We start from the raw sequence: 20,837 nt of genomic DNA on the forward strand, positions 1-20,837 counted from the left end.
TTCGTAACTCCAAATATCCGAATTTGTTGAATTCAGAATATAAGTCAGCATCTCCTGTAAATATGTCAAATCTCAACTACAAACTTGTCGATGAACATATATAGACTCTTTTTTTTTACTAGTCGATGAAATTTTTGAAAATTTTAAGGATTTGATAGAATTTTTTTAACAAATTTTATGAATACATATATTTATTTTTGTAAAATATAATTTGTTTCATAGAGTAGTTTGAAACAAGCTAGTTCTCATACTGATTCAAACAAAAAAAGAAAAGAAGCTAGTTCTTATATATATTTTCTGCGTCTACACTTGTTCATAATTACATGTTTATCCTATCCATTTTTTCTTTCCAAAAACTATTTTATTATTCTTTTTGTTTGTTTGCACAAGGCTGTTGTTACATGTTTCTTGTCCTACATAATATTGATTGAAGCTACAATATGAATCTAATACCTCAAGCAAAAGCAAAAGCGTTAACAAGATTCTAACCCTTTGAATTCTTTTAAGAGACACTACTAGGGTCCTACTCATATTTCATTTTCAAGAAAATAAATTTCAATATGGAGCTAATGCAATTATATAAACCTTAGTGGCTGGAAAATTAAACTATGATTCCATTCCAGTGTAAAGTCCTAATATGACCAAATTTACGTTATTTTCATTATTTCCATTAGAGGGTGCAAAGTGTAGCTAAGATATTCCATTGCGATGCAACTATTTTTTCTTTTTGTTGCTAACTTGTGATGCAATTTTGATCTGTAAAAATCATATAGAAATTATATTTGACAAAGAAAGTGAAATTGAAATATGATAATAACACATGATCAAGAAAGGAAAATATAATAATCACATGTCATGTTTCTGTTTCATCTTAAATAGAGTATAGATTGGCCATAAATATATGTGTAGAATATAGATAGTGAGTTTTCACTAGATATGCTGCTGAAGGTTGTTTATAATTTTAGGAGTCATTGATTTCTCACATGCAAGTCTCTTGTTTAGTGGTATGTGTTATTTATTCAAAAATTGAATACCTTTCACATGGCAACTCACATGGCACTTACATATTCTAATGTGGACTCTTCCTACCCAACTACTCCTCAATTCTATTTCTGTTACTAATCATTTAGCATTTGCTAACTACTTTTTAATTATTAATCTTTAGAAGTGAGAACTTAACATTATCTTAATAAAAATAAACAAACACTATTGCACTAATATATAAAGAAAAAGCCAATAAAATTATGGATAAAAATTTCATATATATATATATAGTAGGTCCAAGATTCAAATCAATTATCATCATTGTTGGTTTATTTTAATCACTTTTCATCATCATTAGTAGTCTTTTTGTCTCTAAATAATTAGTAGTATAAAGGTAGCAGCCACCTCTAATTATATGTCAAAGACTGTATAACGGTGCATGCATGTCAGAAAAATATTTATATATACTCTTTTATTGGTCAATAAGTTTCAAGATACTACTACTACGGTTTGTTTTTTCTCACAGAATTTTGTATGGCACATCTTTTCACTGACAATTAGACATTTATTGAACCAATAGCTTCGTCGAATTCAGAACATAATCCAATTAAAGATCCTCTTAGACATTATTGGTTCTGTGTAACTGTGTATTTCGGCTGTGTATATATCATTAAGAGTCGCAATCCTTTGCAAGATCTTTTGAATATATGTATACAAGTCATGACAATTGTCATCTTTTATAGGATTGAGTTAAATATTCGGTTTTGTAGGATTGAGGTAAACTGAAATTTCAATTCTAAGATGATTATCAAAGTCTCTTCCACTATGCATTAGGCCGCCTGATATCAAGTTTCCGCTATCGGATCACCCATCATTTAATTTTATGTTCACGCACCAAACCCAATAGTGCTAAGAACTACGGAGTGTGACCTAAATATATGTTTATAAGTGAGAGCGATCCTCATCTTACAAAATCGGTTACGTAGGATTGAGTTAGATTCAACTCTCAATTCTAAATTATATAGCCAATAATTAAATCACAATAACTGCATAGTCAGAATCTTGTATCTATGATGTAAGAAGTGTCTTGAATATTTTCCTATTCTAAATTACTCCCTCCGGTCCTAAATATAAGAGGAAAACTACTTTTTAGATTCATTGAGAATCTAATATATTTAGTCTATAATGTAGCTCAAATACATTAGATTCTCAATAAATGTAAAAAGTAAATTTTCTCTTATATTTAGAACAGGATGGAGTATTCAGTAGGGCACCTCTCGATTTACATACGAGTACTTTATTTAATTACTATCTATATATTATGGCACTCAGGAATCATATATAGCTTTTGTTATTAGAAAGGGAAAAAAAAATCATTTTAGTCTTAAACTATATATTACTCTGTTACCAAGAAAACTATATATTACTCTCTTTTTATTCTTGACACATCACCACAAATGGTGATACTTTTTTAGAGACTAAATTCTTGTAATTATATCAACTTTGATCATTTGGACTCAAACAGCTAAGATTTCAACTCGAGTCCCCTTTACAACTATTGGAAGCCACTCTGTGATGTCTTTAAGAACAACATGCAAAGAATTTCTATTAACAAACCATTTTGTATCTATAATCCTATTCAAAATGAAGCAAAATATAGAAAAAGCAGTAACAACAGACAGACAAACAAAATTTGTTAAATTGGGTATGATTTAAAGCAACATATCCAATTAAGTACGTTGAATTAAGTGGTAAGAGACTCAGACATCTTAAATAAGTGATCAAAAGTTTTGAATTCTAACATGGAGAAAATGTAGTTGGATACCGACAAAAACTTTGGTTAATATACTTAGTAGATACTAGGCATAGCACTGATTTTGTCCAAATGCATACACTTTTAAATTTAAACTTGAATGAAGAAAGTAACATCTGAATAATGAGTTTGTAAGTCAATTAATCAAACAAGAATGGTATATGGTCTTAAGAAAGCATGGAGCCATAGACTATGAGCCCCTTTGCCGGGGAACTCGGTCCTCAGATAATGATGTCGCCTATACCAGAGCTGAGCATGGTATGGTAGCTCCAAAAATGTTTGATGTTTGACCCACTTGTCAACTTTCTTCTGTTAAGTGGATGATTAAGAAATATTGAGCTATATGACAAAGCATAGCATGACCTACCATGTGAACACTGACTGTAACATCCACCTTCCCTTGCCCAGCATATATCAAGCCGTCAAATCTCAAATTAGATGGGTAAATCTTATCTACCTTTCTTACGGATTGAGATTATTGTATTAATTATGGTCATACTAACAAGTATTTTAAAAATATCAGATAAAAAAATAAAAAATGGGATAAATTACATTTTAAATTTTTAACTTTCACAAACTTACAATTTTGATCATTAACTTTCATAATAGCATGTATTCGGATTATCGTATTAATTATGATCATAACAAGTATCTCAAAAACATCAGATAAAGAAATTTAATTTTTTTTTTTTGGTTAAATTGCATTTTTTTATACTTCATTTTAACAAATTTGCGATTTTGGCCTCTAACTTTCATAGTAGCACATTTGACCCGTTTTGTAAAAGGTTGACCCCTATTGATTTTGACCAAGTCAACGCACACGTGGACAATGACTCATGTCACATCAGCATATCTTGCTATGTGGAGAGTGACTCACATGTCATGTATGTCACGTCAGCGTATGCCGACATGGCATGTAAATCACTGACCACGTGTGCGTTGACTTTGTCAAAATCAGTATACGGCGGTTAGCCTTTTGCAAAAAGGGCTAAAATTAGAGACTAAAAGTGTTATTATAAAAGTTAACTGACCAAGATCGCAAGTTTGTAAAAATTAAAAGGCCAAAAGTACAATTTAACTCAAAATAAAAAATTTGGATTGAAAAAAAAAACAATTTTCAAATTTCTACAAGGTTAAATACATCAATGTCAACACAATATTTATATATCTATTTATTTAATCAATGTCCTAAATACACTCATTAACATTTTTCATTAATTATTATGTTTTTCTTATTATTTATTTGACATGCAATTTCTTCTCTTAATCTTTATTTTTACAAATTCACGAATTCAATCCTCGCATTTAGTTTAGTCGTCTAGTTTTCAAAATTCAAACATTTTTACTAACACTGAATTTGGAGATATTTTGCTAATGTGGCAAATTAGATGGTGAGGTAGCAAGCAAGTGACTGGGTGATGTGACAAATGACAATGGTCATGTTGATGAAAGCTCAATAGCTCATTAACTCACTCATCCTCACACTCCGCTTGTACATATATGGCCTATGGGAAATGAGTTAAGAATTTTAATACACATGGCCATTGCCACTTCAGTATCCTAGTTGTCATATTAGCAACACTAATCATAAATTCAGCGATGGACAAAATGGCTAGTATTTCTAGTATTTCGAAAATTAGGGGAGAGGAGCAAAAGTAAATTTAAACCTAATTATTAATAGTTTAGACATGGATAAAAAGATATAAAAATACTAAAAAATAACTGTATAAAATATACCAAAACAGATTTGCTGCATTGTTCAACCATCCGATCATAACTAACGGTCGAGATTGTTTGAATGTGTTGATTTTTTGAATGTGTGATTTGAAATTGAACAGTTCGATTTCAAATCAACGGCTAAGATATTTTACCATATGTAATTGTGTCATTTCCCTACGGCAGGGAATTTGGGTCCATACTAAGGCCCAATGACGTTTCAATCCACTATATGATAGAAAGAAAGAAACATCAAAGGCAAAACATGCAGCCTAAACCTCAGCTTCAATTGTCAAAAGACTATTATTGGCTATTTAAATACAGAGCTTTTTTTTATTGACAAAATTTAAATACAAAGCTTTAGTCCTTACAAAGAAGTATATAAGGCCACAAGATTAAATAAAAGCGAGAAAGTACTCTACAAACTTACAAAGTAATGCTGTGAATGTTCTCGAGGGACAGATACCTTGTAGTTGGTGACTCGCATTGTCATGTGTCAATCCGGATATTGTACAACATTGTCTCAATGTTCTTAAAATGGAACTTTTGAAGTGAATTTTGACCTTGTGTTATGAGAACCTATAATCAATATGGTTTAAAACAGGGCCCTGCCGGCAACTTTAGCATCGTACTATATACAAGACAAGATTCTCTTTATCTGCGTGTGCAAGTAAGTAATGTCTATTGAATTTGCAAGCATTAAGAGCAAAACTTGGTAGAGCTTGGCTAAGACAGGCAACCTCAAGGAAGGCCAGTGGAAAACAACTAGGATCAATTAGACTTCATCTCAGTTTCAGAATCATCCTTTAGATTTGCATCAGGATTGTCCCCGGGGAGAAGACCAAGAAGTGGCAGAGGCAATAATGAGCTAAGATTACAGAGGATTATCAAAGCTGCCAAGTTATCAAATCTGTCTTTGGTGACACCAAATACTTGAGTCAGGCCTGCACCTATCAATCCCCCAAGAACACTCCCTCCGTTAGATACCGACATGAGAGTTGCAAAAAGAGTTGCCTCCATCCCCTCTGGACATAATCTTGCTGCTAGCACAAGAACTGGCATAAAAGAAGCCTGAAATACACTAGCAATCAGACACAAGACAAATTTTGCACAAACAAATATTATTGAAGTTAAACGGTTCAATTAAAGCCCAAGATTCATGCGGTGAATGGTGATATTGTGTATTTAATGGCATAAGTTGGCACTAATTTTGTATTCAATCATAAATAATATCAACATTAACTTGCCATTATCAAAGCTACAATCACAAATATATTTCAGCATGAGAATAGTTGAAAGATTCTATTTTACAAAAAAAGAGGAAGTAAAACCAAATATATCTCAGCATGAAGTGCTCTAAAAATCCATGGAAAACCATGTACCCCTGCAAATAAGCAGTCTACATAGAAAGCTTCTCGTTTTTCTGTGGTTTGTGATGTTCAATTAAATGTCTTATTTATTACAAGAGGCCACTATGTGAATTGTATCAAGTACGAGGAGAGTGAAGTCTTGGTCAAGGAAATGAGACAACAAGAAAAGGTGGAAGAGATATTTTACAAGCTATTTTTAATGAAGGATACATGATCTATTGAACTTTAATAGGCTAAATATCATAGAGGAATATAAAAATAATACCTTTTATAATATATGAGAACGAGGTTAAAAAAATTGAAGAGGATGGATAATGGCGAAGCAATGGGACCAAATAATATACTCCGAATATAAGCAAAAAAAAAAAAAAGAAGCTTTCTAGGTTCATTGAATAAAGCATGCATATGGACTATAAATAATTCAGATACATGCTTAATTGAATGAACCTAGAAAGCTTTTTTTGCTTATGTTCAAAACCGGAGGGAGTACTTATTGAGATATAAAGGAACTAGAAATGAAAGGCTTAAGAAGGTGTTTGAGACCAAAATTACAGAGAGAGAAAATAAAAAAAAAGTAATATTAAAATGGGAAAGAATTAAGGCTAAGCTTAAGACTCCAAAGGGAAGGAATTGCCTAAGCTTACAACCGATATCTGAGAAGCTGGCTAAGAACATTCACACTGATCATTCTACTCCTCCACGCTAGCTTAATAACTATGAATATTAATTTCAACATAACTGAGTGCTAAGTCAGCGAGTTATCCCAGCCTTCCCCATTGTGCTCTATTTTGTCTCTTCTGATATGCACCTTCAAAATCTTGAGCCTTTGATCTCGCCCATTACCAATGTCTTTGAATTTTATTTCCCCAACAACCCCATTTTTAGATCAACCAGCCAAATATTTGTCCCAGTACAGTTACAGACTCACGGCCTTGTCATTAAGGCTGAAAGTTGGAAATTGGCTTATAGTGAACCCATCTTCCTGGCCTTCAAGAAAACTCATTCTACAACTGCAAATGATTGTCACATCTATGTTTATTTGCAAACTTCTTCACTCTACACCTAGTTCATTCTAAATTACAATTTAGTTGTTGAAGAGTCTTATAACAAAACAATTAAATCTCACGCCACTACTTATACTAGAGTCCCCCTTGGCAAATAACAAGTAATTGTGGTGATTTGCATCCATGCACCACCTCAAACAGCGCCATACCAACAAACACATGGTAAGTAGTATTATACCACAATCCAACCCAATCAAGCCACATCAACCAGTTTGTAGGTTGTCTCGTGTCCTGATGTAAAAACCCTGGAGTAAATTATGTGCATCTATATAGCACTTCAGTCAGTACATTAGATTTGGGATGATATGCTAAGCTTATTCTTTGCCCTGTTCCAAGCAGCTAAAATAATTCCTTCCAAGAGTTGCTCACAAAATAGGATCCGTGAGACTTAAAATAGATTTTGAGATGCCATATAACCTTACGACCTCTTTACTAAACAGTTCACCCATTGTTTTGGAGATATAAAGGATGTTCCATCAAAGTAAAATGGTTATACTTAGAAAGCCTAACGGCCAGCTCTAAAATTACTTCTTATCCCTTCAACTTTGGCATGACAACCATAAAATCTGTTGAAATATCTTCCCAATCCAAATCCGAACATTCAAAGATTGTAACAAACCATCAAGGGACAGAGCCGGTATTTTTTTCCTTTGACAAAAATCATAAAAGATCCAGCCGCCAATGCTGAATTGCTAAGGACACTGCCATAATCTCTTCCTCATGACAATTTCTCTAAAGATCTGTCAGAGAAAGCCATAATGTAGAAAGCAATTGGCCAGTCAAGTCAGTAAACTACCTTAGCCTTCCCATTTTGTCCTTTTTTGCTTCTAGTAAAAAACCTTCCCCGCTAGTCTAACAAACTGTTTTTTTCATTAACGTGCCAAAAGTATGGCTTACAAAGTTGTTGGAGGAGATTAGAAGGTTGAAGATCATCCCACATAAGTGGAGGATAAGTAATCCCTATCTATGAGAACAAGTGTAACATAAAGGACTACACAAAATTATAGAGGGATTAAGCTCATGTGTCTTCATTGATCCATATAGTGGGATAAGACTTGATTGTTTTGGTTGCAACTGTAAGCTCGTGTTTCATATTATGAATGGGATATGGTAATTGAGCTGAGATTAAAACAAGGGACATACAATAAATTTGGCTCATTATTTAAAATAATGACAAAATAAGGAAGATAATCCATAGGGTCCAAGCGAAGTGGATGAAATGAAAGGGAGCTTTGAAAAAGCTTTTCTTTCATATAGAAGCAACAATTCAAAAAGTATTTGCAATACCAAAATTAGCCTGAATATCTAACATTACAGAGACAAAATATTATTTTGGCCGTATAGACAGAAATATGAATGGATTTTAGCAGAGAAAAAGACAAATGAAATACTCAAAACCTCTATATTTTTTATTTAATTTTTGGTAAACACAAGAAACCTAGTTAATAAAACTGTGTCAGAGGTAGTATTATGTTTTCCAGAGTCAGCAGTATATAACTAGTGTAAATAAAGATAATGATAACCTGACTCAAAACAGTGAGAATTAGCGAATCGCCAATAGCAAACCACTCATCACTTATTCCAAACTTCCGGTTTAGTCCGGTGACCAGGAGAACCTGTTAAAAGAGGTTTAAAACATGAGAAAGCTATTAGAACAGCCTTCTCAAATTAAAACAATAAATATACTTAAAACATAAAACTAAATACCAACCTGAGTCATCCCAAGAGCGGAACCTAAAATGGTAGTCCCAAGAAATATTTTCCGCAAAGGAACATTCTTCAGAAATCCATTATAAAGTCCAACACCGAGCAGGGATGCAATTGAGGTAACAAGCTTGACACGTCCTAAAAACTCGGGGGTAAAACCAAGAGAATTTGTGCTGAAATGAATAAGAGATTATTAAAATTAAGTAAATGATATGTGTTGATAGGAAAATATCAAGACGGCGTGGAACTCAATGAAAATGATCATATTCACAGAATGGACATACTTAAAGTAGAACATAGCAGAGTCAGACTGTGGGGTTGCTTGCCACAAGAAAATAAACAGGGTGGGAAGAAAAATACTGGGCTGTCGTACAGAATCCCATAGCTGAATAATGCTCTCTTTTGAACTTTCCAAAAACTCGGGCCCGGCAAATGAAAATGTTTGCCCTCTTGCTGTACCAAGCATAGGTTGTTCTTTTACAAGAACAGCAACAGCAGATGTCAGTAGTGGAAGCAATGCTGTGACACCAAAAACAAACCTGGACCATAGTGTAAAAAGAAAATATTAGAAGAGAAAAATACTGCATTCAGTAATCAGAAGTATTTCTAATCACAACTTCTTCCCCAGTACCTTACTCCATATGCATCCAGCAAAGACCCACTGAAATAGGAGCTCACAATTCCACCAAAAGCTGACGAACCCCAACATAAAGACTGAAGAGATCCCGAAGTGCTTTGTGACTCACCGCGCGCCCTTTCCACGACCATTGAATCTACAACCTAAATTATAGCTCAGTGTCTGACAGTTCTCTGAACAATTACGTCATAAATAGCATAAACATACCAAGTATAAAAAGTACAGCATATAGGAAGCACATCACACAATTAAAGAATAATGCTAGCCCCACACTACTTAATGCATCATCTCCCATCTACATAATTTACATCATTTGATCACATATGGTCCCCCCTCATTTTCAATGCACATACACACACACTAATTCAGCAACCTCACACAGGTGTGAGTTGGCATGCTTGGCATTGATTTCCACAAACATTATCCATGGTTATATAATTCCAGAAGAAAAGCAGTATGTGTGAATTACTTAGTAGGAGACACTCACAACATCCGAGAAAGCAACAGAGAGAGATCCAAGGAGTATGCAAATAGCAGCACTATATTTGCTGTCCACAAAAGTAGCCATCAGACTCCATGAGAGTGCACCAAGCAGCCCTGATAAAACTAGGTATGACCTTCTCCGATAACCAAAAAGGGGGATAGAATCGCTGCATGCCATAATAACAGCTTCAGTAATGAAACTTTTGGTGTCAGGGGAGATAAAAGATGGCAATATAATGAACAGCCTGCATGAGGAAGAGGGAAAAGTGATACAGTTTATACTCACCTAATAAAACCATACAGTGGTTTGACGAGCCATGGAAACGCAGAAATACCAGAAATCACAGCTGCCTAGCCAATATATTAACATTTTAGTCCTTCAAATATTGGTGTCAATTGGTTCAATCAAAAAAGAAAAAGGAGCATAGTTTCAAGGAAATTCTATCATTTTTAAGTTTCTACAGTTGACCTTCACAAGGTATCAGAGAAATATCACGTGATATTACTATTGTATCTCAGAATATAAGTATCTTGTGTGATCTTGCAGAATCTGTTCCCATATCTAATTATAATTTCTAGTTTGTTTCAACGTTTTATAAGGACCAATTGAAGTCTAGTAAATATGGGATTAAGGGTTAGTGTTTTATCTTTTGTGTCACATCATATCTTATCTTATTATCATATCGTATATATAGAAGACAAGATAATATTATGCTTAATCTCTATTGTCTCAATTCCTTTATCCTTTACTAATAAATCCCAATAACAGACACAAGCAAAGGCTCAGGTTAATTGATTACACCTTGGATCAGATATATGAGTAAAAGTTACAAAAATCAAATGGAAAATAATCAAAAAAATGTTGAGTCACATGACCAACCATGAGTGTTAAAAACACATACCTCAGCAGGATCCAGATGCAAATCATCCTTTAAATAAAAGCTAACAGCCAACCTTGCAAGTCCTAAAACACCTTGAACAAAGTATACCATCGCAACAGCAACAGTATCTGGGGATAGATCAATCCCATACAATGTACCATATTTCTTCTTCCGAAGAGCAGTTTTACTAGTGGAGGAAGCCTCTAGATCTGTCTCTGTTATTAACGTATCGTCTTTTCCTGCACCTGCCACAAAATCTAACAATGCAGTTGGTAATGACTTCATTATATCTTAAAACAAACAAGAATGTCGGCTAAAACAAACACTAGTGTCAATTCCTTTGGCAACAATAACTAAAACAAACAATGGTGTCAGCGAATCCTTCACATCATAAAGACTTGACAATTTGCATATACAATTATGTATTACAAAAATATAAACTTTAAGTTACTCTTAGACTCTTAGGACCTGTTTGGATTGACTTATTTGAGCTTATCTACTAGCATAAGTTTTGCGAGACTATTTGGGAAAATTTATAAAAAACAGCTTATGACATTTTAAATAAGCCTTTTTCAGCTAATTTTCATAAGTTCTCCAAGATAGCTTGTAAAAACAGCTTATAACATATACAATATCAACTAAATTAAATTTTATCTTTTGCTAGAGAAATAGCTTATGTAAGTTTATACATGAGCGCTTATCATGATAAGAGCTTGTGCTATAAGCTGTTTATCCAAAAAGGGGCTAAATTTACTTATTTGAGTTTATCTGCCGGCATAAGCAGTTAAGCGCTTGTGACATTGTTTGGAATAACTTATGGAAATAGCTTATGATGTATCCATAAATAGTTTTCAGATTATTTTGATAAGCTCTCCAAGATAGCTTATAAAAACAGTTATTGACTCATTTTTGAGCTTATGCGAAATAACTTATGCAAATAAATAAGTTTTTATGTATTATTATAAGTTTTTCAAGGTAGTTTATGAGAAAACAGCTTATAAAGATACAATTTTTTTTAGCGAAACTTATGAATTAACATAAAAGTTTATTTATTTGCATAAGCTATTTTCACAAGCTAAAAAATAAGCCAAATCCAAACGGGAGCTTATACTAAGCACTTATATGATAAAAGCTGAATTAAACTATTTATCCAAACAGAGCCTTAATACTACTGGTGAAACTGGTTGCATCAAGACTGCATCGTGCATTCATCAATCACAGATAAATACTTCTTACAGCGAAAGAAAAAACATAGGTGTGAAATTCATCACCTCAAAATTAGAAACATTGTAAACAAAACAAGTTAAACCTAAAATTGAACTCAGAAATAAAACAGAAGAAACGCTATGAACGATTTAGATTGTTACAAGTTCGAAGGAGGAGAATTATCAATTTTACTTACCGGTTCGAGAACCCAATAATGAGTCGCTATCATCATCGGTGCTAAGTCGGAAAGCAGATGCCGATCTCGGAACGATGCCGGACATTTCAGTTCCCGGCGGGTTCCGATGAGTTTTCCGGCGGTATTGCGGTGAACGAGCGACGATCGGTGTGGGGCGTATGTTAGAGGTGCAGAAATTGGGAAATTTGGAGGGTAGTAACGGTATTAATGACAAAATATTACTAATACAAGTCATTTTAGTATTTATTTATTAGTTATTTAAATTAAATTGAACTGAATGAATGAATTAAATTAAGGAACTAAAATTTGAAAACATGGTGATTATTTATTTGTTGCTCAGTGTTTTGGTGTTCAATCACACACCTTTCAGATTCGTGTGCGGTGTTTCTATTTTATTTTTATTATTTTATGTAAGTTTATCCTGTTGAAAAAATGGTGGCAATGTTTCAATTCAAGTTGGACTAGTCAATATTTGTGAAGGTTTTTTTTCTTCTTCCATAATCCTATTGTGTTTTCAGGAAAAAAAAACTCTCATAATTGGAAGTTCGATCGAAAAATAAATAAAAAATAAATTCATTCAAAAGAATTTCCAAACAATTTATATAGCTCATTAATCATTTAAACTAGATAACATGATTTTGTCAATTTTGAAGGATTTGCTATGGATAGATTTTTCTTTCAGAAGCTATGTGTGAAGAGTAGTGTGAAGGAAATTTCAATATGAGCTATGAATGGTTAGACACAAAATATAACATATTAAACAATAGATTGAATCATGAAGAGTGTACCTTTTAGTATAGCGAATATTGTGAGAGAGCAAAATCATGAGAGGAATAACTATCTGCATCGCCATTAGTGTTTAGGTTTAATCTTGTGAAAACGTCTGATGGGATAACGTTTATACAACTGAACGGATGATGGCAGAGACTTCTTATTGGGCTTAACCGAATGGTCCAACTCATCACGGTCCATTCAAAAACAATAGCTCAATCAAATAATTCATCAATAATTAAGTGTTTAATATAATAGATCATAATTTATATTAAGAATTTCTAATAATTGATTGTTGTCGATCCATAATTGATTAATTAAATAATTAATCCAACGTAGTGGAGTTAGAAGCTGGTCTTATATTTTTAGTAGAAGTATCCTCCCTTTGAATGTTTTTGTATGAAATTAGTTGCTTTTTGCACCCTCCTTTTGTTCTCCTACATTCACTTCTCTAGTTCTTTTTTATAGAATAGAGGGAAAACAAGATTGTATGCACAACAAACTTTTATCATATACCTCCAAACGATGTTTGTCACACCAGCCACCCACCCTTTCCCCTTGTTTCCCCAATTTCCAATGTCATCTCCCCTCCTCCCTCTATTGATCCAACCATCACCTTGTATTTCCTCTCCTCCCTATGTCGATTGCACTACCGATATCTACCATCTGAAGTTGAAACGGATGAAACAACGTCATTTCAAATAATAATGTTGTTGGCATTATTTTGAGGTAAGAAATGAATGAGATTAATGATGAGGAAAGGACGTTGATCGAACATAGAAAGGAGAGGCTTTTCAAGGGAGCCAATCTTGGTTGAGAAGTTAAGAAGTGTCGGATGGGGCAGTTGCTTTGATGTTTGAAAGTCTGAAAGTGTTGCTCCTAGAAGTTACATATTATTCACAAAGAAGAATCAATAACTACCTTGGACGCGAGTTTCCCATTTTCTCCGATAGCTTTTAAACTTTTTTTCTTCTTGTCTTCAATAACTTTATCGTTCATTGCTTGAAAGTGAAACCAAAAAATTTATATTCAAACAAGTAATACAAGACATGTGAAACTCCTGCCCTCTAGAATTTGCCCTAATTTTAATACTAGGACCACTTTGGATCCTTTTTAATGGAGTCTATATATTATTAGATGCCTATTACAAAGATATGAATTACTACATTTTTCTATAAATATATCTAAAATCTTAAATGTAAATAAATATGCCATACAATAAATAGAAATAAACTTTCCCAAAATTTTCTTTAATCTAATTCTTCCTTTAAAAATGACATAAAAAAGTAAGGAGAGGACAAAGATGTCCCAAATAGAAAATATCAACAAAACAATAAGTGGTATAATAACTACTTTATCAATTACTTATGATAGTTATTGTCATTTATTTCTTGAAATAATAATTCCAAATTAGTCCTCTTGATCTATCTAATCTAATTAATTCTCCCATTAGAGCAAAACTTACATCAAGTGTCATGTTCAATGCCATGTAGAACAGGCTTCTATAATCAGGTACAGAAGTAAACATGGTAAAAGGACAAACAATCAAACAATATACAAAGGAAAAGAATCTACTACAAATAATGTCATGGGTCCTACTCCTATAGGCGTGATTATAGCATTATTAATGTGTAGTACTTTATCAAAAATAAATAATGTAAGCTCATGTCATACATAATTATCATCATCACCATCAAAATTACAAATAAAAAAGTGTGACAATAACCCAACATCAATCCCTTAATTCATTTGAAAAAAATTCAAATCTACATTGGTCTAGGAATTTTTAGGATTATTTCATATCCTAGAAAACTAAAAATTAAAAAAGGGTTTTATTCTAAGCCCTTTGAAGCAAAGGTTAAACATCCTAGATGGAATTATGTTCCATAAATTAAACATCCTTGGCTTCCAACTTGAGCTTCCCTTCCTCCAACAGCATCCCCTCGGAACGACATTCATTGCTGCAAAATGCCATCTCACCCCTACAATAACCACTTTTTATTTTACTTTTTCAAATAACAATCCAAAATTATATCATCAAATCTCCCCGGAGGAGGTTGGTTTTATTTGTATGCAAATCGGACATTTCTGCGTAACTGCGTAGACTTATCCTTCGAGTTAGCCAGAATTAAAATGGACAACAAAGCTCTCACACAAGAGTTTTAATGCAGTAGTTTAAGGGTTCAAATTCAGGCAATGCAGCAACGTTAAAACTCTTGAGTGAGAGTGTTTTACCGCTCTCACGCAAGAGTTTTAACATTGTTGTCTTAGGGTTCAACAACGTTAAAACTCTTGAGGGAGAGTATTTTACTGCTTATTGTTGTCTTAATCAACTAAAATTATTAGTCTATGCAATTACATGCAAAAAGTAATCGTTTACACCAACAAAACAAAAAGAAAAACTCCTAAAAAGTACTAAAGTTATAGTATACCCTTTGATGATCAAGAACAAACTAAAATCTCCACCAAATTTTCTAATAATCCATATCTCAAATTCTACATACTACCAATCAAATTTTAATTTCAAAAATTGAAATTTTGATTATAGATAAATTAGTTCCAAGAATCTAATATCATCTAAATTAAGCTAAAGAATAAGCAATTACCTGTACATGAAGATGTCTTCACCCTGCTCAAGATTCTTCTTGCAATGAAAACATTTACTCAGAAAGTTCACAGAAGGATAACAATACTCATTCTCTTGAACAGAAACAGAGAATCCAACATCAAAACAACTACTCTCAATTATACAATTATCAAATATGTGAGTTGTTCTTGGATTTGGTCCATGAGAAATCACACGAGTATAATCCTCTGAAAGTTCCATTTCACTTGCAGAAAGACACCCTTTGAAAACTCCATTAGTAGAAGAATTTGAAGTTTCAGTTTCAGTTTCAAGAACAGAATTAGTACACACCCCAGATGAAGATTTTCCAACAGGAGAAAGTGAAAAGCTTCCAGAAGAAAAACCCAAATGAGAATTTCCTGTCTTGATACTGAAATCACCTCTAGATAAAGGTGATGATTCAGATGAAGAAGAAAAAGTTGAACTTGTTGGTAAAAAAGGTGGAATCTGAATCTTTAACTGAGATCCAAACAGAACAGTTCTGTTTTCTGGTTTTGAATTCACTTCATTGTTTTTTTCATCTACAAGAACATCAACTAAACCAAGACCAACAACTTTTGACTCCAATTTGTGAACATGTTGTGTTTTAGGACTGTTTGTTTCAGACCAAAAAGGATTCTTCTTGAAGACAGAAAAAGGCTTGTTATCAAGAATTGAAGTAGGACTCATCATAGTTGATTCAGTTTCATGATGAAAACAACCTTTTGGTGTGAAATTAGTGAACAAGTTTGAAGAATTGAAGAAAGAAGAAGTGATTTTCTTTGAACCAGAATCATCCATAGCTAATCACAAACTGTGAAACCAACAAATGAAAATAGAATATAGCAGAAATTCAGAATGATGCATATTGAAAACAAGTGTTCTTCTATGAATAGAAAAAATGGTGAAAAAAATGAATAAAAAAGAAGGTTAAGTTTTTCTTCCCCGGCTTTTTCGGTGTGTTTCTGAGAATAGAATCAAGATGGTGATGAAAAACGACATGGAAAGAGAGTCTCAGTAGTCATCATCAAAGGACTAAGACGTGCATGTATCAGAAAACAGAACAAAAGCAGAGTTTGTAATTTTGTTCCTTCTTTTGGCTAACTTTTTTTCTTCCTTTCAATTTCTTTTACATTTTTCTAGTATTATTGGATTCCTTTTTCACTACAAATTATTACTACTAGTACTGCTCTCAATAAAACTGGTCCCAAAATTCCAATTTGAAAACTAAAATATAATTTTTTTTTTTAAAAAAGGAGAAAAATTGAAAAAATATGAGTACTAGTACTAGTGGGGTTATTTATTTATTTATTTGGATGATTTTGAATGTACCTTTAATGGGGCACTAGTTTCAGTCTTCCATGATTAGGCCTGAAGTTGCAGAGATGAATGAAATAGCAGAGAAAGGAAAGAAGCGGTTTGTGATTGGAGTAACTGGTTGGTGGGTTTTTCTAATAATAAAAACCAGTATGATTGAATTTTTTTTGTTGTTTTTTTTTTTAAAAAAAAAAACTTTGTACCCGGTCTTAGGACCGACTAATTCAAGATGATCAATCTCACCGCCACTTGCGGGGTCCTATTTAAAGCTAGAGTTTTTTTTTTTGCTCGGTATGGACTTAGCCCACTGAAATTGGTACCAGGGGAATCGAACATGAGACCTTGAGAAGAGCATACTTCAAAGACCCAAACCAACACCACTAGAACAACACCAAGTGGGTTGTTTACAATGAGCTGAGAATTGAACCTATAACCTATAGCGTACTACCCAAACCCCTCACCACTAGATAAAACCTAGTGGCTTAACCCCAAGTGGGTTATTATTTTTGTTGTTATTTTAATTTGAATAAAAAAATTTAAAAAAACATCTGTTTAAAATAATTTTACATTATCAACCAATATCAATCATATTTTTCGCCAAAATGTCACATAACCCACTTCACCATTTTTATTCGATGTGACATGTAAATTGAAAGTTTTTTATTTTTACTTATGTATATTTTTTTTAATACTTGATATCCGGTTTAAAGCCAAGTTTTTTTTGCTCCGTATGAACTTAGCCCGCCAAAATTGGCACCAGAGAAACCAAAATTAAAAGTTTTTTTTATTAAATAATCATATAAAACTATTTTAAATCGTAAGAATTAAACTTAATAAAAAAATTGAATGATGGGTTGCGTTGTTTCAGGTGAATGATTGAGTGGTTTTTAAGAAGGTCACACCAGGATGATCTCAGCAATGGTAGTTTTTACTAGAGTACAAAGTAGGAGTACTATGTTTATGTTGTTAATGTTAATCTCTCTTTCTTTGCTGGCTTTGATGTGTGAGAGTGGAATTTTGTATCGGCTATCTCTATCTCTCACTCTCAACGCACTTAACAATAGCATCATCAATGAATGAATCAGAGGCACTGTGTTATGGGAGTATCATAGCATACCATACCATGCTCACATCATACATTATTACTGATACCAGTCGCAGAATCTTCAAATTAAAAGATTAATTTGACAATATGTTTATTTTTACATATTTTTTATTTTATACATTTTACACTCCTTTAAAAATACAAATAAAATAAATTTGAAAATAAATTTGACTATATACAATTTTATGTTTAAAAGATAAGTTGCGTTACTCGAACGTCAAAATACAAAACATTGTCTACGACATCGTGTGTGTTTATATATGCACATAAAAAGAACCATATTTGACATTATAATTTTCACGTCAAAATATATTTTCTCCTAAATGATTAAGCACATCGCTATCTACCTTCAATCTATTCGATGCAGGTATTATGGGTCTAGAGAGATATGAATTCTTTACAGTCAGATAACTCGTTCAGTCACACGATCGGTGCATTATGGACCCTTTGATTGGGAACTTATACTTGATTTGCGTTTATAAAAAATGTTGCAAACTTTGCACAAACACTAGTAAGAAAAGGTCAGACACATAGAGAAACTTGTAGACATTTGGTAGGATATATACAAATGTGTAAAGTAAAGCTTATGCATCTTTATGGTTATAAAAACTTGTTTCAAAACTTATCTTTTAGATTGTGAGTTGCTTCTAATCACTTTGCTTGAAACACTTTCATTTCTTAATTAACTAATTAATTAACACTCCTAGCTCATATTGGCATATTGCCCAATAGTTCCTTAAAGTTAGTTCTAGTTGTATAATTAAGTTGGTTATGATATTATACGTATCGTGTTAGGTTTAGTTAGATTAGTTATAATCAATCTATATTGGCACAATCATATTGTTTATTTCCCAACCACACAATACACACACACAATGTAACCGAATAGGTTGTTACAAATATGAATATATTGAAAAGAAACAACAATCTCCAACAAGTGAAAATTAACATTCAAATGGGAGATCTAGGAATGAAAGTAGATCAATATGCCAATATGTCTTGAAAGTTGAAGCATATATATGTTGCTGCAAAAACAAGGAACAGCAGAGGAAGTGATAATTTGATAGAATTTCCACCGGACGAGCCATCATCTGTTGTTGATCGTACACCAGCTGGTGAATCGGCAGCTGAATGAAGAGCTACACGTTTAGATAATTTTTTATTTAAAGGCCCTGATTTCACTTAAACACACTTTTTAAAATAATTATTTTATTAGTTAAAATTTACATGAATTTCACCAAATTTATATGGAATCAACATTATTTGGTGAAACTCGTGAATTTTAACTAATAGTAGTTAAAACAAGTGTGTTTGAAAATGTGTAATACATACATACTTCAACAATTCTAAAATATAATGCTGCTTGATTAATTGCACAAATACCCACTTTAATAAAATTGAAGCTATTTTATGTTTTTTTTACCATATAAAACTTATTTTAAAAAAAAAAGTTATACAAAATGTTTTGTTTTTGGAGAAACTACATTTTTTTTATAAAGGTCAATATAGTATAAAGATGACATCTAAGATACTATGAAGCTCATATACACGTCGGACGTGTATCGGTATCGGATACGATACTTTGTAATTTTTTGAATATCGAGACTTCATGAGACATCTCAACTATATTGGCACCCCTAAGAAGCCACATAAAAAATATCATATTGAAAAAATAGTTATTGGGGTGAGAGAGGCTCGAACTCTCGACCTCAGGATCACCCAGTAGCTATGAGACCTACGCGCTAGCCAACTGCGCCACCACCCCAATTGTTAAAATTCTTTAGATTTCTTTTAAAGATAAGAACAACAAACAAATGTAAATTTCTAAAAGGAATTATTTATAATTTAAAAAATAATTTTCTTACACACAAGATACATAATCTCAATCATGTCAAAATCAATTAAAAAATTAAGTTTGGAGTGGTAAAATTAGATGAAACATTGATGACTTACTTTTGCAGAGAGAGGGGGGTGGAGTCTGCACATTGCAAACAGAAGGCAAGGCAAGAGCTAGAGTATGATTAACTTTGATCCCCAATGATGATCCACTATCATCATCAACAATCAGACATAGACATATTGGTTGTGATTTCACAACACTTGCAAGTTGTATGCAGCATGTTGAAGTTGGGGTTGAAGAGTTCCCTGTGACATAGTCAAGACAAGGTGATAGACCCACCAACTCATTCATGCAATCTGGTTGTGCTGAAGCTCCTGCATATAACAATGCCAATATAACCAAAACAAGACTCATATTCATTTTTAATTGTGCCATTGGTTTTTTCTTTTTTTGTGAATATTTTATTATAATCTTTTGAATTGAGAAGAAGATTTTTTGATGGAATTAATAGCTAAGATGGTTTAGAAGGATGGGATTGAATGTGTTTTTATAGGGAAATAAAATAAATAGACAAATATTTAGAAACTAGAAAGAGAAGGTAAGTTATTTGGACATCAGATACGCTGCAGTCGACAAAATGCCGCATTTACGTATTCAACACATCAAATGTTTCATATTTCACTATACTTTTTAATTTATTTAAAATTAAAAAATATGAACTTAAAATCTAAACTATCTAATCTTAATCCAACAATCAAGAATGTGTCGAATGCGTGAATGCATCATTATTTTAACAGCGAGAAATCCGGTTGATTATTTGTATATATGTGGATGAACTACTACTATAGTTTGAGATATGTTGCTTCGTGGCACCCTAGTTGGTTATGTGGATGACCTACCTTGTATAGCATGAGGTTAACAAAAAGACAAATTTGGTGTTCCTAAGCTTGATCCATAGATTGCGTCTTTGGAAATGAATGTAATAAAGTGTGATACAAGAGATTGTTGGGATGGGAAAAATCAATGTGATGTCACATTTAGAGAGAAACGGTGTAAAGCTTGAGTTGGATCATGGTTATTGCGATAAACATGTGTTGGTAGTACTATTAGTAGCATGGATATGAAGTATTGTGACAAACAAA

At 32.8% G+C, this 20,837-nt stretch overlaps 3 protein-coding genes and 1 non-coding gene across 9 annotated transcripts; all 4 read right to left on the reverse strand.

Annotated features, from left to right (window-relative positions):
- Nucleotides 1-4,819: 4,819 nt before the first annotated feature.
- On the reverse strand, nucleotides 4,820-13,938 carry LOC123908647 (folate-biopterin transporter 1, chloroplastic). Of its 2 annotated transcripts, none has more exons than XM_045959352.1 (9): nucleotides 12,058-13,938; nucleotides 10,677-10,900; nucleotides 10,061-10,125; nucleotides 9,779-9,941; nucleotides 9,286-9,434; nucleotides 8,939-9,193; nucleotides 8,659-8,827; nucleotides 8,471-8,563; nucleotides 4,820-5,584 (listed from the first exon to the last, which is right to left on the reverse strand). In XM_045959352.1, exons 1-9 carry the CDS (start codon nucleotides 12,290-12,292, stop codon nucleotides 5,285-5,287), a joined length of 1,653 nt encoding a protein of 550 aa, XP_045815308.1. In that variant the 5' UTR covers nucleotides 12,293-13,938; the 3' UTR covers nucleotides 4,820-5,284. The 2 variants fall into 2 exon arrangements, with proteins under 2 accessions (XP_045815308.1, XP_045815299.1); XM_045959343.1 differs by having other exon boundaries at nucleotides 10,677-10,912; nucleotides 12,058-12,985.
- A 758-nt stretch (nucleotides 13,939-14,696) lies between these two features.
- On the reverse strand, nucleotides 14,697-16,917 carry LOC123908656 (FCS-Like Zinc finger 8-like). Of its 4 annotated transcripts, none has more exons than XM_045959373.1 (3): nucleotides 16,766-16,901; nucleotides 15,435-16,247; nucleotides 14,697-14,822 (listed from the first exon to the last, which is right to left on the reverse strand). In XM_045959373.1, exons 2-3 carry the CDS (start codon nucleotides 16,232-16,234, stop codon nucleotides 14,720-14,722), a joined length of 903 nt encoding a protein of 300 aa, XP_045815329.1. In that variant the 5' UTR covers nucleotides 16,235-16,247; nucleotides 16,766-16,901; the 3' UTR covers nucleotides 14,697-14,719. The 4 variants fall into 4 exon arrangements, with proteins under 4 accessions (XP_045815329.1, XP_045815344.1, XP_045815337.1 ...); XM_045959388.1 differs by having other exon boundaries at nucleotides 14,697-14,810; nucleotides 16,766-16,900; XM_045959381.1 differs by having other exon boundaries at nucleotides 14,697-14,810; nucleotides 15,435-16,917.
- A 1,776-nt stretch (nucleotides 16,918-18,693) lies between these two features.
- LOC123898672 (non-specific lipid transfer protein GPI-anchored 5-like) lies at nucleotides 18,694-20,186 on the reverse strand. 2 transcript variants are annotated; one of them, XM_045949695.1, is made up of 2 exons: nucleotides 19,809-20,186; nucleotides 18,694-18,982 (listed from the first exon to the last, which is right to left on the reverse strand). In XM_045949695.1, exons 1-2 carry the CDS (start codon nucleotides 20,128-20,130, stop codon nucleotides 18,837-18,839), a joined length of 468 nt encoding a protein of 155 aa, XP_045805651.1. In that variant the 5' UTR covers nucleotides 20,131-20,186; the 3' UTR covers nucleotides 18,694-18,836. The 2 variants fall into 2 exon arrangements, with proteins under 2 accessions (XP_045805651.1, XP_045805644.1); XM_045949688.1 differs by having other exon boundaries at nucleotides 18,694-18,994.
- TRNAM-CAU lies at nucleotides 19,536-19,620 on the reverse strand. Its single transcript is given in 2 exon segments — nucleotides 19,536-19,571; nucleotides 19,583-19,620. It is a non-coding gene; the product is annotated as a tRNA-Met (tRNA).
- Nucleotides 20,187-20,837: the final 651 nt, after the last annotated feature.

Source organism: Trifolium pratense, linkage group LG1, assembly GCF_020283565.1.
Source record: "Trifolium pratense cultivar HEN17-A07 linkage group LG1, ARS_RC_1.1, whole genome shotgun sequence".
Lineage (NCBI taxonomy): Eukaryota > Viridiplantae > Streptophyta > Magnoliopsida > Fabales > Fabaceae > Trifolium > Trifolium pratense.